Source organism: Geospiza fortis, unplaced genomic scaffold, assembly GCF_000277835.1.
Source record: "Geospiza fortis unplaced genomic scaffold, GeoFor_1.0 scaffold422, whole genome shotgun sequence".
NCBI lineage: Eukaryota > Metazoa > Chordata > Aves > Passeriformes > Thraupidae > Geospiza > Geospiza fortis.
In genome coordinates, this window is record NW_005054545.1 from 223,685 (window position 1) to 240,209 (window position 16,525).

Below are 16,525 nucleotides of genomic sequence, written 5' to 3' on the forward strand. Positions count from 1 at the left end.
GAGCGCCGCCCCGACCCCACCCCTCAAACCGCAGAGGAAAGAAGCGCCCAGGCGGGTAAAGGACAAAATCAGACTTTTGTTTATTAAAAAAATACTTTACAGGAAAAAAATTCTATGCATTCCGCAGGACTATTTTACAAAGAAATAGCTTAACAGTTTGACACTGGTGTACAGTCAGCTACCGGGGGCGCGGGGGGGCGCGGGCCGCCCCCGCACACGCGCGAATGTCAATAAATACACTAAGGCCGCACAAAGCAAACAGTCGTCCAGGCAATTGTACACGTCCTCTGGAGGCAGAGACCTTAGATAAATTAAAACCACAGAAAAAAATAATCGTAGCTGCCAATCAAATCAAATTAAATCACGAAACAGCAATACAGGAGTCGGTATCTTTACATGTTGTACAGAGAAATCAGGAAAAGCGGGTGTTTGGGTGCTCGGGGTGCCCTGGCACTGCTCGGAGCCCTCAGGAAGGGACAGAAAAGGCTCAGGGGGACAGGGGACGAGCTCTGGGCTCCTCTCGCAGCCCTCAGGGCTGCCCAGGCTCAGCACACCTCGGGAACTGCAGCTGCAGGGTTCAGCACTCAGCTCACTGGGGAAAGCTCTGACAATGTGCCTGACCTGTAACACGCAGGGAACCTGGCAGAGCACAGCAGGACACTGTGAAAAGTGTCCCTTAGGATGCCCTGGGGACACCTCGTGGTGTCCCCCCTCTCCTGGAGCAGGACCTGGAGCTGGTCTAGAGGAGAGAGGAAACCAAATTCACCCTGCATTTGCTGGTCCACTTCTAGCCCAGCTGAGCCACTTTATCCCTGGGATGTTTTAGTCACCAGCACTTGATTAAAGCCCAGCCTAAGCCTCAGCTCTGTTTCACAGAGCGCTTGGTCAATGACAGCTGTCCCCAGCACAAAGCTGGAGTGTTTTCTACCTGACACACATCACAGAGCAGATCCTCATAAATGGAGCACTGAGGATTTGCAGAACTGACCAGCACATTTGTATTTAGGAACTATATCTCTGCTTTCCACTGAGAGTAATAGAAAGTTAAGACCTTAAAAATCATCCAGTCCCAACTCCCTGCCATGTGCAGGGACACCTCCCACCGGGCCAGGCTGCCCAACCTGGCTTTGAAAACTTCCCTGGGCAGCCAGATCCTCACCACCCATCACATCTCTTCCTTATCTCTCACCTCAATTCCTCCTCTTTTGATTTGTGCCCATTTCCCTTGTCCTGTCACTCAGCTCCTGATGAACAGCCCCTGCAGATCCTGGAAGGGGCTGTGAGGTGTCCACACTGAACAGCCCCAGCTTCCTCAGCCTTAGAACAAGCCACCAAATGTGGCTCAAAAAATCACATCAAATCAAAGGTGATTAGCTCATTAAGGAGGCTGCTTTAGGAAATATTGGAGAAATTCAAATAGCAGCTATTTAACACGAGATATTCAGAAATATTTACTGGATTTGTTCTACTCAAACACTAAATGGCTTGAACTTGTTAATTCCTCTCTAAACTTCTCTAGCTCATAAAAAATCAAGAGCTCTACAGGTCTTGGGCTGGAAAATATTTGCATTTGTCCCATTAAGGCTTTGTTCTGGGCAACTGAAGCAATGGCTGGAGATTGAGCAGCTTCCCAAGCAATCCCTCTCACACTTTACATGCAGAGCTGAGGTGGAATTTGAAAGTCTGCCAGTTTGGTTAAAGCACAGCAAAGCTGAGCATGGATTTAGTAAGAGATTCTCAAGCAGCTTGTTCCTCTCTCCCTCAGTCTTCCAAAATAGGATAGCATCAGCAACATTCAGGTCATTCAAAGAGACTTTTATTTATGTGCATTTAAATCTGACATTAGGTTTAAGTTAGTAACTGAGCAGAGCACAGAGAGCATGATGCTATTGGCCATGTCCCTCCATGCAAGAGGAAGTCAGAGCATTTTCCAGCTATTTCAGGCTGTTGTCACAGATTTCACTAAAGCTACAGCTTGGAAAGCAGCACAGACCACCCTAGTCTTCCTTCACTTGCAAACATGCTATTAGAATTTACAGAGGACTTCCAAATGGATTCTCTCTTCATTCCATCCCAATTTTCCCAGTTAACAGGTTGGTGCCCGGGGGCTCTCAGCCTGTTTGCTCTGCTGTGGCCCTGCAGGTGTGACAGTTCCTGAGTGAGCAGAGCTGGCTGCCAGGGAAGGGCCACCCCGGACAGGGCTGGGAGCAGCACGGGAGAGGCAGAACAGGCACGTGGAAGACTCGCAGACTTGGTCAAAAGGAAAGAACACCCCTGGGGAATCTTTGAATGTGAAGGATGAACTGAAACCACTATTGCCTGTGAGGAATTTTACTTTGCACAACCCTTAAAGCTATGAAATTCCTCTCAACATAAAAAGTGGAAAAAACCCACCAGAGAACTGACGGCTCCTTTCTGAGCCGCGCTGAGTCATCTAGAATTTCTGCTAAGATTAAATTACACCCCTGCATGAATCACATTACTTCTCATCATAAAAGCTTTCCATTCTAACACCTTATTTACACAGATTACTAAACGAGTCACTACCACTTCAATCTGTAAATTAGTTTTAAATTGAAATATTTCCTAGTCCTCATTTTTGTACCGAAGACAATACATACATACACATAAGGAGTAATACAGGTTCTAACTAATCACTGCAGTATCTTCTGAGGATTATTTCTCTATCAGTTTAAAATAGTGACCTCTACACTGAGGTGCTAATATGTATATAAAAGCCTACACAAACAATATTGCACAAAGTAAGATTTATAATAGAGTAACATATTTTAGAGACCCTTATAAAGAGAAGAGTAATAATTGATATTAAAAAGATGCATCCAGAACTAACACAGCATCTTTGCTTTTGTCTAGTCTAACATAGTGTTTCAAATCTTTCCTACCCCAGTGAGGATTAGAACAAATGAAGTTATCTGGAGACAGCTTAAGTTGCACCAAACCCCAACTTGTACTCTAAATGTGGGGAGGGGGGAGGGAAAAGGGACTTTTCCTTTTGATGACTGGAAAGGGCAGTAATAAATCGGGGAATGAAAGTCAAATACAGGTTACACATTAACATCCAGAAATATTGAAAGATTGTTTAAAAACTGTTGATAGCTGACACTCTACACATTGAGCACGTGCTGCTGATTTTTCCACAGTAACTGGGCACCCAGGAGCTACACATGGAAAAAGCAGTCCAATGCCAAAACACTTTTTATTGTGAAATACTAATACAGAACTTACACAGTAAGGCTGTCCTTATTCTAGGAAGTCAGGTATCAGCTCAATGCTTATTATATTAAGTGCATCAGTACAAGGGAAAGTGTGGATCCATTGGACACGTTACGACCCCATCAAAACAAGCTGCCAAGTTGGTTAAGTATTTTAAAGCCTTAAAGTGCTCAAAGATAGCAGTTTCCTCCACAAGACTACCGAGAGGTTCTCTAATTTTGACACTAGCATTTATCACATTCAGGGAAGATGTATTTTGGAAGCAAAAACCCCCACACCAAACAACATAAGCAGTGCTATGAGAAGTGTTAGGTCAGTAAGTCATTGCATTTCAACAGGAATCAGACACTTGCTTCAGTTCTTTTTACAGGTTACCCTTGTAGGAACTGTAAGAAACATCAATTTCTATAGCTTGTATATAAACCAACATGTCAAGAACAGACATACCAAAAATTCCACAAATCATCAAAAGTGCTGTGCTTTCTCTATTTTTTCTTTTTTTTTTCTTTTTTTTTTTTTTTTTACTTTTTTAAGCAATTAAAATGAGATGGGGAAATCACTTTGCAAGTCTTCTACAAAAGCATCACTTTCTGGTGAAGATTAGAGATAAAGTAAAAGTAGGGAAATAACACTGACCAATGGAGTTCAATCATTTCATATTCCTGGAGGAATTCCAATCTGACTTTGAGAAGATATTCAACATCTCTTTACTTAAACAGAAAGAAGTGGTAGACCACTGTTACAGGTTGTACTAAGGGGTTAAAATACAACTTGAATTTTGCATAATCTGTGTAAAAAAGATATGCTTGACATTTTGGAATGTCACCTTTCTTTATAGAATTATAGGCAAGATTTCTCCAATAAAACATAAGCCAGTTATAAAACTATAACTTCACATCAAAATTTTAAAAAGTTGTTTAAAAAATGTTTGAATATATACATATCACACAGAAGAGCCTGCATGATCCTGTGGATTGTGTTGCTGATCAGACTCTATTTTAAAACCTGGAAGGGGCTGGGCCACCTGATCTGGTTGCACAAGTCCTGATATTGAAGAAACAGAGGAGGAGAGCACTCCTGGGGTAAGCTGAATTTCTATACCTGGTTCTTCAGACTCTATTTTTACACTCACACCTTGGGGTTCACCTTCTGCCTCTGTGTTTCCAGGAACATCACTGTTCAGGCTTGAGTTGCTTTCTGCTTTTGGAGAAGTCTCCCCCACGGGGTGATACTGTTTGAGTCTGATGTGCCAGGCTAAGCTGCAGACTGCTGACACTGTTTTGAACTGATGAATGACATTTCTGGGGATGAAGTAGATGTCATTGTCACACAACTGAATCCTAGCATAGCGAATGCCTTCCCGTCTCATTTGGTTTAGTTTGGCTTCATCCACCCATTGAACACACTGGGAGAAGGAGAGATGGGAAAGTCAGTGGTAAACTCTTCAAACACTCAGCATCTTCCTATTTTCAAGTGAATTCATGTCTAAATCAGAATGTTTCCTTTTCATGGGTAAAATTTCAAATTCAAATGAGAATTGGACTTTAAAAATACAATTTCCCTGATGTCTTGAGAGGAGCATGAAGAGATTTCTATAGTTATAGTTAAAAACAACAATGGGCTGCATTGCTTGGGCTGGCAGGACTGAGTTTAGATGCCTCCATAGCCTAAGACAACATCAGACATCAGAAAAAGCAGGAGCAGGCACACGTGGCTTAATCAACAGATTGTTGCTATAGCACACCCTGGGACTCACAGCATGAACCTCAGCTTAGGGGAAAGGAAAAGAAAAAGGTCCCTTCCAACTGGACCATTTTATCCTGAAACACGGGGAAATTTACCAAGGGAGCTGAGGGGATCCAAAAGGGCTGGAATTTGTCAGAAACTCCTCCCAAAACACCAGGAATGAGCTGTCAACGAGGGCAGATTTGATACCTGTGACACTGGAGGTTCATGCAAGTCCAGCTGAAGTCTCTGCACAACATCAGTGAAGTCTTCAGCATGAAAACAAACCACATCTTTGGTTATACGAGGCTGGTCACTCCTAGGAAAAAAAAAGGAGAATTCCATGAATTTTTGAGTATTTGAGTTACAGAGCATTCCAGCTCTTCCAGCAGAAAGCTCCATTGAACCAATGACCTGCTTGAGTGTTACACTGTGCACAAAATCTCAACACTTCTCAATAGTGTATTATTTTGAAAAAGAGGTATAATTCATATATTTCCACATTTTCTTTCCCAATTTTTGGTGCATTCACAACAGAAGGGATGTTTGCATGGACAATACACTGAAAAGCCTGAGACCCAGGTTCAAACTGCCACTATAAAAGTTCTCTGTGTTCTAGGAACCACTATTTGCCTCAATTCTTCCATTCTATAATTGGACAGAATAATTCTGCATTAAGGGAAAAATGTAAAATTACAAAGGAACACTGAAGTTGAAGCAGTGAGGAGTTTTATTCAACAGTATAGGAAACATTGGCATCTTTTATTCTAATGATAATGCTAATGATGCTATCCAATTTCTAATTTCTAGCTCTTACAATGATGCCAGTCCAGTTTCTCTGCAAAGTCAACAGCAATATCCTGGGTACATGACCTGAGAAAGCACTGCAGCTGTGAAATTAATTACACTGAGCTCTTAGACTACAGTTACAAAAGCTAGAATGAATATACCTGCTCAGGAAAAGAATAATCAAGGATGATGGTCCAAGTTTCAGGCTTTTGTATATCACTAAAATATTCTGCAAGCTGCTGTTACAAATTTTTTACTGCCTCAAGATGGAAAAATAGGAGGTACACAGCTTGAGGTTTTCAGCTCTGTGCAGCTTTTGAATCACAGAATAAACTAGGTTGGAAAAGACCTTTAAGATCTTCTAGTACAACCTATGACTTAACACCTCCTCATCAACTAAACCATGGCACTGAGTTTATTTTCAAACACATCCAGTGACCCCACCACCTCTCTGGGCAGAAAATTTCAACCAGTCTCATTATAGGATTTAAACCATTTCTGATTAGGTTTGTTTTGTAAGGAATTTTGGTTTTTTTTTAGAAGAAAGAATAGCTGCATCCCAGCAGCACTTACCATTCCCCAAACTGCACAGCCTTGAGCACCCCGACAGCAGCTGTGCTCTGCCAGTCAAAGCCCTGCCCCACGTGGTCAGCGTGAGCTCGGGTCCTGTCCTCGAACAGGACCTCGCGGGGCTCGCTGGTCCGAGGTAGGTACTGCAGGTTCTTGATCTCGTTCATGGACCTGCAACGGCACAAAAACACACACTAAAAATGTCCCTGCTGCTCAAAAATTAATATTTGTATTGGAATCATCTTAGAATTCTGGCAGGCTTCAAGAGAACAAAGCACTTCCTTCTGATTTTTTCTAAGTGCTGATTTGGTGAAAGATCAAGACAAAACCAACAAAGTACAATTCGGGTTATAAGACCAAACTTTACAAAACAAATCAAATCACAAAATTTTTGTGTTCACTTGTGCGGAAAGACTTCCTCTAAGAATGCACCTGTATGTAAAATAGAGCTATTCTACAGAAACTGAGCTTCAGTTATTTGAGAATACATCCAAAAATTCTTCTTGAAACAACAATTCAATATGCTTCCAAATCTCCTGAAATTTGTTTTAGAGCACTCTTTCAGAAACAAAGCAAGAATACACAATAATTCCTGGGCAGGCATGTTATAAGTGCTTTAGCACTGCCATTATTAGGCAGCACCAGCAGTAGAAGGATCTCTGCTGTTTTACAGCATTCCACCTGCCCTCATCACCAGATTGGTTCTTGCCACAGAAATAAGATGAATTAAGTCTCCTGCAGGATAATAAAAAGAAGTTTTAATCTTAAAGTGCTGATCTAGGATATGTGAGAAGTACTGAAAGATACTGTCAGAAGTAGTGAAATAAAATAACCATCACGGGTAAGATTTGCTTTATCAGCTGAGCCAATTTGAAACAAAGTGAAAGTGAAACTTCAATCTGAATTAGTCCTCTGAAGAGCAAGTTCCACATCAAGTACTTTGCTTTTGTTCTCAAATCTGACACAGACTTAACTGCAAAGTTTTCCCTCGAGTACAAAAGGAAACCCAAACCTTACCGGCGCCGTTTGAAGGGTGATTTTGGCATATCAGCTGTGGGGATCATCTGCTCTCCTGGCCTCACCCACATGATGGGCCCATCATCACTCTGGGACCTGCACTGCAGTCTGAGACTGGAAAGAGTCCCCCAGGGCAGAGTCATCTAAAAGAAAACAGGAACATAACAACCCACAAAACACACATAACACAAAACACTGGGTGAGATAGAAAAATTAAATGATGCCTTTGGTAAAACTGGTTCAAATCTACTGTCAAAAGAATTGCATAGAAACTTAGTAAGTTTGAGAGGTAAAAGATATTCCAAGCTAATTCTATCAAGCATAGTTTTTAGGGAAGTAGAAGTGCATGTAGTGCAAGTATATATAATAAACTTGATTATTTTTAATTAGCCACCTCAGTCCATGCCTTTCAACTGGACACAGGAAAGAATGAACCTCAGTAACCCAAATAAGCACATCAATAAAGAAAATCCCTTACAGTCTCTAATTACCTAGAAACCTAACAATTGCTTAAATATCTACAGTGCTCTGAACACACCACAAGTTACTGCTTACTCTGAGAAATGGAGATTCTTCCAACATATCTAGGAATTCTGGAAAGTAGTCCCCCACTTCTTCATCCACTGCTCCCACCAGGCTGATCTGGCGCATGGGGCCTGCTCTGTAGGTGCCACAGCAGTACGTCCGATTGACCTGCGGCCAGACAGGAGACACAACACCAGCACAGCTTCAGTTCCCTCCCAGGAGGATAAAAGTGACTGATCTAATACAGCTGGGATCAATCTTGGACTCATCTACATCTGTTTCAGCAGATGGGCCTTTGGGAATATGCACAGGGACTGTTTAGAACAGAGGAGAAAGAAGGACTCCTGTCTGTACTCCTGACAGGAAATCCTTCTGGAGTCTGAAAAACAGCAAGTGAATATTTGACTAATTCAGGAACAATTCAACACTTCCAGGCTGACTTGAGAAAACAACCACACAAGGTTTCATTGTGACTCAGTCTTTCACCAGCAAGCTTTAACTCTCCACTGGTTTGTGCAGTTGGACTTTTGCTTCTACATTTCAAACCGGATGCTCCTGGGCTATGCACATTCCAATTTCAGTCCTGTCCCGGAGGTCCTTCCCCTGGGCCTGCAGTGAAAAACCTCAGGGTCTTTCATGCAGTGGTTCTGGTGATAGTAAACACAGGAAACTGGACAAAAAACAGATTAAATGAGGGATTTAACTGGAAAGCCAGAGCTCATGGAGAAGAATTCTAGGATTACCATTTGCAGTAGAACCTGCTGTCACTGCTGGGGTCAGAAACACTTTAATCTCACAGCTCATGGACATCCTCTAGAACACAGACTGTCCCACTTTGCTGGGTCATCTGGAAACTTTTCTTGCCAACTTCCTGTTCCCAGAAGAGAGGCACTGGCAAGACTCCAGTGCTCTATAGCCTCACCCTATGGACTGCAGCTGGAATGTGCCATATGGCCACAGAGGAGGTTCTGTGCAGACACCACAGCTGAGGTTCTGTGCAGACACCAGAGCTAACAGATGTTACAGAGCACAAGTTCTGCAGAGCCCCAGCCTTCCACCACCCTTCAGTGTTCCAGGGGTGAAAAACTCCAACTGTTCTCCATGGCTGAGTGGTGGGACAGTACAGACAATTACTGGTAAATGTGCAGTTTAACAGTCATGTTCTCCCAGGGTGATGCATTTTAGAACTCCACTTATAGATACATGGCAGTAGCAGCTTAGCTTTTAGTTTCAGTTTTGCACGCTTAGCCAGCAAAGTAGATGTCATTAAATTACTCCATGCAGTTGTTAAAGGTAAATTAGGAGAGACTAATAAAGGAAGAATAGAGTTACTGCTGCAATTTTATCCTCCAGCAGCAGCCATAGATATTTCACTTAATTATACAAGTTTAGCTCACTCTATTTGCTGAATGCAGTTTAGAGCAGGAGCACTGGAACACCACGGCAATATTTTTTTTCTGTGCACATACAGAAAAACTAAGGACTGAAGTGCTCTGGTCCTTATCCAGTGAAGTTTAACTGCCTGGCACTGTTTATGTAAGTGCAGACAGACTCCTTCCAGATGAGTTCTGTGCTACTGAAACCACCTGGTGAGAGTTACTAGTATTTTACAGGTGTTTGTCATGACTTAAAATGAATTATAATTCCATATGCAGCTTTTCCTTGTAACGCTTTCAAAGGAAATGAAAAATTAGAAGCTTTAACTTTGTTTGTTTTTAAATGCACTGGAACAATGGAAAAATAGACAAGAACTCAGGGGTTTTAAAGGAAACAGAAGAAATACTTTAGGGAAACGCTGGATTTCAATGCTTTGCTAGTTTTTAACAGAAATTAAAGGAATATACACACTTGAGAATTAAACCCAGGACATGTTTACGCTGACAACATGCACCAACCCACGGCAATCCCCAGCAGGCTGTATTATTCATCTCAAGGACCTCAATCACAGGGGATGTAGTCTACTAGTTCAATATGCCATAAAAAACTTCTTCACAGCATCTCTCATTCTCAATTCCTTCTGAGCAGCAAACACTGGTTAGGCCAGTGGTCTCAACAATATGATGCAATGAACATCTAAAAGAACAGGCACCTGGCTCTCCCTTTACAACTGCATGGTTTAGTGTCCCATGAGTAAGCACCCTGCTTGCTGCACTGCAAGCTGCTTTGGCCTTTCATTCACCAGGTGTTCCAAATTCTCTCAGAGCTCTGCTCACTCCACAGTCACCTCTGTGCACCCCTCACTGCAGGGAAGAAAGCTGAGATGATGAAATAGCTGAAGTAATTTCATTATATCCATTAGGACCTCTCTCAGTGTTTTTTATTTTTGTTTAAAGTTCAGCTCTTGTTTAGGAATTTAGCTGGGGTCACTCCAGTTCACATGGCTGCCAGAAGTCAGTAACTCACTACCACAGCACCTCCCTTGCTATAATTTGTTCCTTGTGCTGCTTTAAAAGCAGCAGTGGATCTCAAGCAGTCACTGCCACTGTTTTTACTGTTGCAAAAGGACAATGGGGCCAGTAAGACAGCTCAGGCAGCCTGTGCCCTTTCAAATGCCACCCAGCCATCACTGCTGTGTGTACCCCCCACTCACAGCAAGTTATGGGCCCGTTTAAAATTAGCTCCAGTGCTCATGGAGACATTTTCTCCCAGCTGCACCATGAGCCTATCAGTGTTTCCCACACTGGGGTGAGAACAGAAGCAGACAGAGGCAGTGTTTCCTGTCAGAGGCTTGGAGCTGGTGTTTATTTGCACGTTCCTGAGGCACCCCAGCCTCACCACGGGTTAAGTGAGCAGCACAGGATGAGAAGAGGACACACAGATGAGGCATCAGCTGGAGACAAATGAGGTTAAGTCTCTGAAGTTTCTCTCCAGTTGCAAGAAAAGCATGAATCAGTTGACAGCAACAATATTTCAGCATGCCAAGTCAGCTATAAAACCAACCACACAAAACCTTGGCTACAAGGAAGAAAGCAAGAGCACAAGGCTGGCTCCTGCTGCAGGCCAAGGCAGTGAGCCAGCACAGCAAGGGTGACATGCTTGACTAAAATCTGACACAGTGCAGGACCACTGGGCATTGTTTATACGGCTTTAGTGACAAACCAAATGAAGGATGCAGTACAGATGCACAACTTCTCCATTTCATACTTTGGTAGCTACTGCTAAAAAAAAAGAAATTGCCCTTCCACAATCAGAGAAGTTCACATGGGGCAGACAATCAAACTGTGATGTGCTTCATGAACCAAAGCTGCCAGGAGCAGAGGAACCTGTTCTGAACAGCAGGAGTAAGAAAACTTACCCAGTTATCACCTGTTGGCTGCTTCTCCCACCTTCTTCCCAGAAGGAAGAGCAGCTTATGCAAAACCTATTTCCACAATTCTCTTTCCTGGCCTCTTCCCAGAACCCCCACACACCCTCTGTGACAGTGTAACTGTTCTTTGGATCAGAGAGAATTCATCAGGCAAGTTGATCAGTTGGAAAAAAAAAGCAGAAGTGTTTTTTTAACTCTAAATATATTCCCATTCACTGAGTGGAAGAAGTTGTACTGAAACAAGTGATAAGGAAAATAAGAGTTCATTCTAGCTGCACAGCAAAGACCTTCCAAATTAAAGTGTGCCCTTACGTGAGGAAAGCTTACAAATTACTGCTCAGTGATTGGAGTCTTGAAAGCTCTCAGCTCAAGTGAACAGCTCCACACTAAAGCTGAGCTCCAGCACTGAGGTATTAGAACCAATGAGAGACAATGCAAGCAAAAAATCCACAGGACACTGGAGCTTAATTATTTTAAGATACTGAAACCAAACATTTATGTAACAAATACACATTGGAGTGCTTTGCTATAAACTCACTGTCCTGAGAACAAAGGAATTCACCTTGCAAGGCAGTTAATTATCACTAGACTTACCAAGTCCTTCAGATTAAAGTCCTTATTTTGAATACTACAATTCAGTTTCTCTAAAAAACACAAACCAGTTAAATGTTGTGCAAGCCAAAGGTCACATTAACTTGCAGTTTACAGAACAAATTTTGATTCCTGAACACTGAATCTTCAGAATTCAAGACTCCCTAAAACTCCCAATCCCTTTGGCACAGGTCAGTGCAGCAAACAAACTCATGCACAGAGAAGGAACCCAGAATGGAGGCAACTTAACTTCATTATAAATAATCAGTGTTATAGCACACAATAGTGCAACATGTTTAATCTGCTAAAGCACAACTATGAAGTGCTTCTGTACTGCACAATTCTCACTCAGAAGGGTGAAAAGTGAAGCTTGGCCAATCTGTTCAAGCCTCACCAGAGCTGCCAAGGAACAGAAGCACAACAGCCAGGTTCAGCACCCCAGGCCCTTGAACCCTTCCAAGACAAGCCAGCCTGCAAAACGTGGGTGAGCCCACCAGCAATTCCTGTGTTTCTTCAGCTTTTCCATCACCTGTATTCCCTGAAGAGCCCTGCTCCAGCTGCCTGTGACAGCTCCCCTGCTCTGTTTGCTCAGGGAGAGCTGCACTAACACACTTCAGCCAGAGAGGATTAAGCAGGTCATGCTGGAGCTGGGTTTAGAGAAGTGGTTTAGACCAACTGAACCTTATGTCATGACTCAATCTTAATCAAGTTTAGACAGTACTTAAAATAGAATTAATTGAAGTACCAGCAGACTATAACCCAGCAAAGCCTCTTATTTATTACCATACATTCCTCACGTGTATTTATAGCGCCAGTATTCATGTTCACAGAACATTCAGCAAGAAAAAATGCAATTGTTAAACATTCCAGAGGCTCTGTTTAGCCATCTCAGGGGTCATCACATGTACTCAAGCCAGAATGCAACCAGGACACTAAAGAACACAGATAAATCACTAATACAGAAGACCTGAAAGCCTGACCTGTGGACACATTTGACACCTGCAGCACACAGGTGTGTGCTGTGCAGAAGTGCTGCTACCCACAGCAGTGGTTCATATGCCCAGAGATTGTTTTGGGGGGCTCTGCACCCAGACACAGCTCTATCGACACAAAGAATTACTTGCACCAAGAAACAGAAGCTGGTTAAAATAAGTGCTGGAGCAGCAAATCGCTGCCAAACAAAAAGCCAAGTGTCAGAATTATTCATTTAATGCTATTTAAAGACTCCACAGTGACCACGCAGTAACTTTCTGTAAAGCACTAATTGTTTTTCCAATGCAAATCTTGCTTATAAGCATTTGGTAAAGCCTGCAGAGATGCAAATAGCCCATCCACAAGCACTAACACTCCAAAGTCTGTTGTTAAAGGTGTGTTTCTATCATACTGAACTGAACTCCACTGCAGAGTTTCAGATTTAGCCTCCCAACAGGTGAACTCGTAAATGTAATTAATCTATCAAGTAAAGATCTTAAAAGTAATCATCAGTTTGGATCCATTCTCAGACTATAAAGAAAGAAGCTTTATTCCATCAAAACAAATTTTATCTAAGCTGTAATCATGTGGTACACTCACAGATACTTCCGAGTTTGAGCACACGACTAAAATCCAAGAGACTTTCATACGGGAATCTTAAAATTAGCTCAGTTTTTACTGTTGCATCCATTTAAGTTACATGGAGATACAGTTTCAGAATTTAAACTAGTTTGAGCCTACCATGGAAACAAGGGAGTAAACAAAATGAAACTCCTTTTCAAAGGCAATTAAAAAGATTCTCTAACCACCTTCAAGTTAGAAAGTTTAAACAGCATAAGGTACTGACGGAATGAAGATGTTAAAAACCTTGTGAAACAGATATACTGAAACATGAAAAGTAACATCATTGCAAAAAAACCCCAACCCCAAGACCCCAAAACAAACCCCAACTGTTGACTAGAAAAGCAGCATTAGCATTTGCAGTCTATGCAATTCTTGACAGACTTGGCTGTTGTTTTGAACAATCTCAGTGTTTTCCCAAGTTTAGAAGAAAAAGATGCTCAGTGTAGATCTCCCCTCAGGTCACAGGCAGCAGTGTCTGATGTGTCATTCACCAGCTACCAGGGAGCACAGAAAAGCTTCCAGCAGAAGCAGGAATACACAGCACAATAGATTAGTCCTAACATCACCTTTCTTCATCTGCTTAAATACATTTGTGACTTGCCTATTTTAAATCATGTCTGCTCTGGGTTACTGAGATTAATCAAATCTAGATATTGTGCAACATTTATGCATTTGAATAATTCTTACCTGAGAGTGAAAATTTGAAATTGTTGTTGTTTCAATGTCCTTCTTGCCCAAAATTTCCATTTTCACTGGAGTGTTTGGAAAGTTAAAAGCAAAGTAATCCAGGAAGTCTGGTAAATAGGCAGCTGCTCCGTGCACTATGGCTAAAGCATAGTAAGCTGCATTTTTATCATTTTCACTGAATGACAACGCAAGAAACTCTTCTGCAAATCTCTCCATCTCCACTGGAGACAAAAATGAGAGTTCATCCATGTAGGCATGCAGGACCAGGGCACCTCCATTGGACTGGTGCTCCTCGTGAATGAAGTTACTGAATTTAGTGCCAGTCTTGAGGAAGCTGCTGCGGACAGAGTGCTCCTGGTGTGTCACAAAGGGGGTTTGTACTCCCTGGGGTACCCGGTATTCCTGCATGCCCAAGTTCAGTCTGCACAGCTGCTCATCCTTCAGGTACCTGAAGGATTCCTTGTTCATTTCCAGGTTGTCACACTGTCCTTGAGACAGAGTCTCCTTGTCAATGCGAGTGAGCCCAGCACACACCGTCTGCACCTCTTTGTTGTACATCTTCAGGCGCTTTCCCCTCACATCTTCCCGATGTTTCTTTTTCTTTTTTTTCTTTATCTTCTTCATAATAAGACTGTCAGCTCGCTGGGTTTTGCCATTTTCATCTGGAGTTTCTGGCAGCGACAATAAAGAGAAGATTAGAGTTCTGCAGTTGCAGCATATTCACCCCAAAAGAATTCAGGCCTCTCACTTGCTGAAGGGATCTATTCTCAGGGAGACTGACCAATTGTAAAACATTGCATTTTTGGTGTATAATTAAGTCAAAAGCCAGGGTATCTACAATTATACAAATAAAGACTTGAATTAAGGAAACCTTCCAAAATTCTAGCTTAATATTTCAGAAATACTTCAATTTTTAACAGATTTATCAGAATACCTTTAAAAGGAGTCTGTATTTCAGAGCATCTATAATTAAGTACATTAATAACTTCTGACATTTAAGGCTGCGCCGTACAGGGGAAGAGGATAAACAAGTATGTGTAACATTTAAACATTAAGACTTTCATTACAGAACGCTTCCCTGATTTTGGATACATGATAGGGAAGCAAACAGAGTAGCACTGAAGAGCTACAAGCTTTACTTACACTTAGAAGTAAAAACATTTAAGTTTAGATTGCTAATCTTTTAAAATTAAAGGACCCAAATCATCACATCAACAGATTCAGTCTTATAGTTAACAATTCAGTTAATGCAGAGAAAGAAATTAAGAGCCTGTTTCAGTTATTTGGGGTAATTTTTTTTTGAGGTTAATCAACTAAAATGCTGAGAGATAAAATGTAAAGAAGTAGTTCTGTCAGGCAAAATGGAATAGTTTAAGCTGTTCTTCTTTCAAGAATAAAAGCTAATTCGAATAACATTTAGCAAGGGACAAAGGTAATTAGAAAACTTGATGGCCCAGCTGTTACAAACTCAATTGCCAAGACAAGATTTTAAGGTGCCTGAATCAAAGAACCATTTCATCCAACAGTGCCCATAAATCTCCAGGAGCTGTGTTAGCAGGATAGCCGTGGGGATGAGAACAACCTGCTGCTGAAGGCAACACCTGCCTGAAGATGCAGTAACTGAAGTTTTACCATTTCCCCTCAGCACAGGGCTTTGTCCTAATGAAATTTCCTTTCTCTGGCTGCACATTGGTATTCCCTCTTCATTCTCTTAGAGCACTTAAGTTAAAGGAAAAAGCCATGTTACACTGTTTTATGAGAAAGGGTGTAGTGATAAACACAGGCAGCTCCAGGTTCTTCAGTGTAACCAGTGTTTAACTGGATCATTACTGGTTTGGTCTTGTTACTGGAGAGGGCTGACCTTCATAACAGCCTGGAGTAAGGAACAGAGTTACTCATGGAGCAAAGAAAGAGCTGATTGCTTAATCCTCGCTTCATACAATAGTCTTAGGACCTGAAATACAAGTTTTCACCGTGCTGTGCAGCCCTTGCAAGCAGCAAAGGCCCTGATCTTTCTATTTCAGAGAAAGCAGGAAAAGCAGGGCGGTATCACTTGTTCTGGGAAGCCAACTGAAACGGTTCTTGGAATGAGGTTTGCTGCAGGACTCAGATGTGAGGAGGGCAGGGTTTGCTCAGTCACTGGGCTCTGAGCACAGACACTGCTTTACTCACTGAGAACGTGCAATTCACACACCAGGTGTTTGTCCTGGAGACCAGAGATCCCAAGCTGCAACTAAACAAGGATTTCATGCCACCACTGTGCTGTTGGGAATACTTCCCTATGCACATTTCTAAGAACATTTGGTTGTTAAAGGTCTCTTACTGTAAGCATTTCTGCTTTCAGGTATAGTCTTAAAACCTCACACATTTAATCCAGAGTATCTTCCTGTTTGAAGCCATATCCTCATAACAGACAGTGGAATCCTTGCATTTGGGAGGTTCCAGTGAACACTTGTCTGTTTGCAGGATAAAAGCTGCCCTGGC

General features: G+C 42.1%; 1 protein-coding gene across 1 annotated transcript; it reads right to left on the reverse strand.

Annotated features, from left to right (window-relative positions):
* Positions 1–56: 56 nt before the first annotated feature.
* Positions 57–14,711, reverse strand: RSBN1 (round spermatid basic protein 1). Its single transcript, XM_014310521.2, has 7 exons — positions 14,042–14,711; positions 7,891–8,028; positions 7,336–7,478; positions 6,322–6,489; positions 5,170–5,278; positions 1,190–4,639; positions 57–301 (listed from the first exon to the last, which is right to left on the reverse strand). The coding sequence occupies exons 1-6, from the start codon at positions 14,663–14,665 to the stop codon at positions 4,178–4,180; spliced, it is 1,644 nt and encodes a 547-aa protein (XP_014165996.1). The 5' UTR covers positions 14,666–14,711; the 3' UTR covers positions 57–301; positions 1,190–4,177.
* Positions 14,712–16,525: the final 1,814 nt, after the last annotated feature.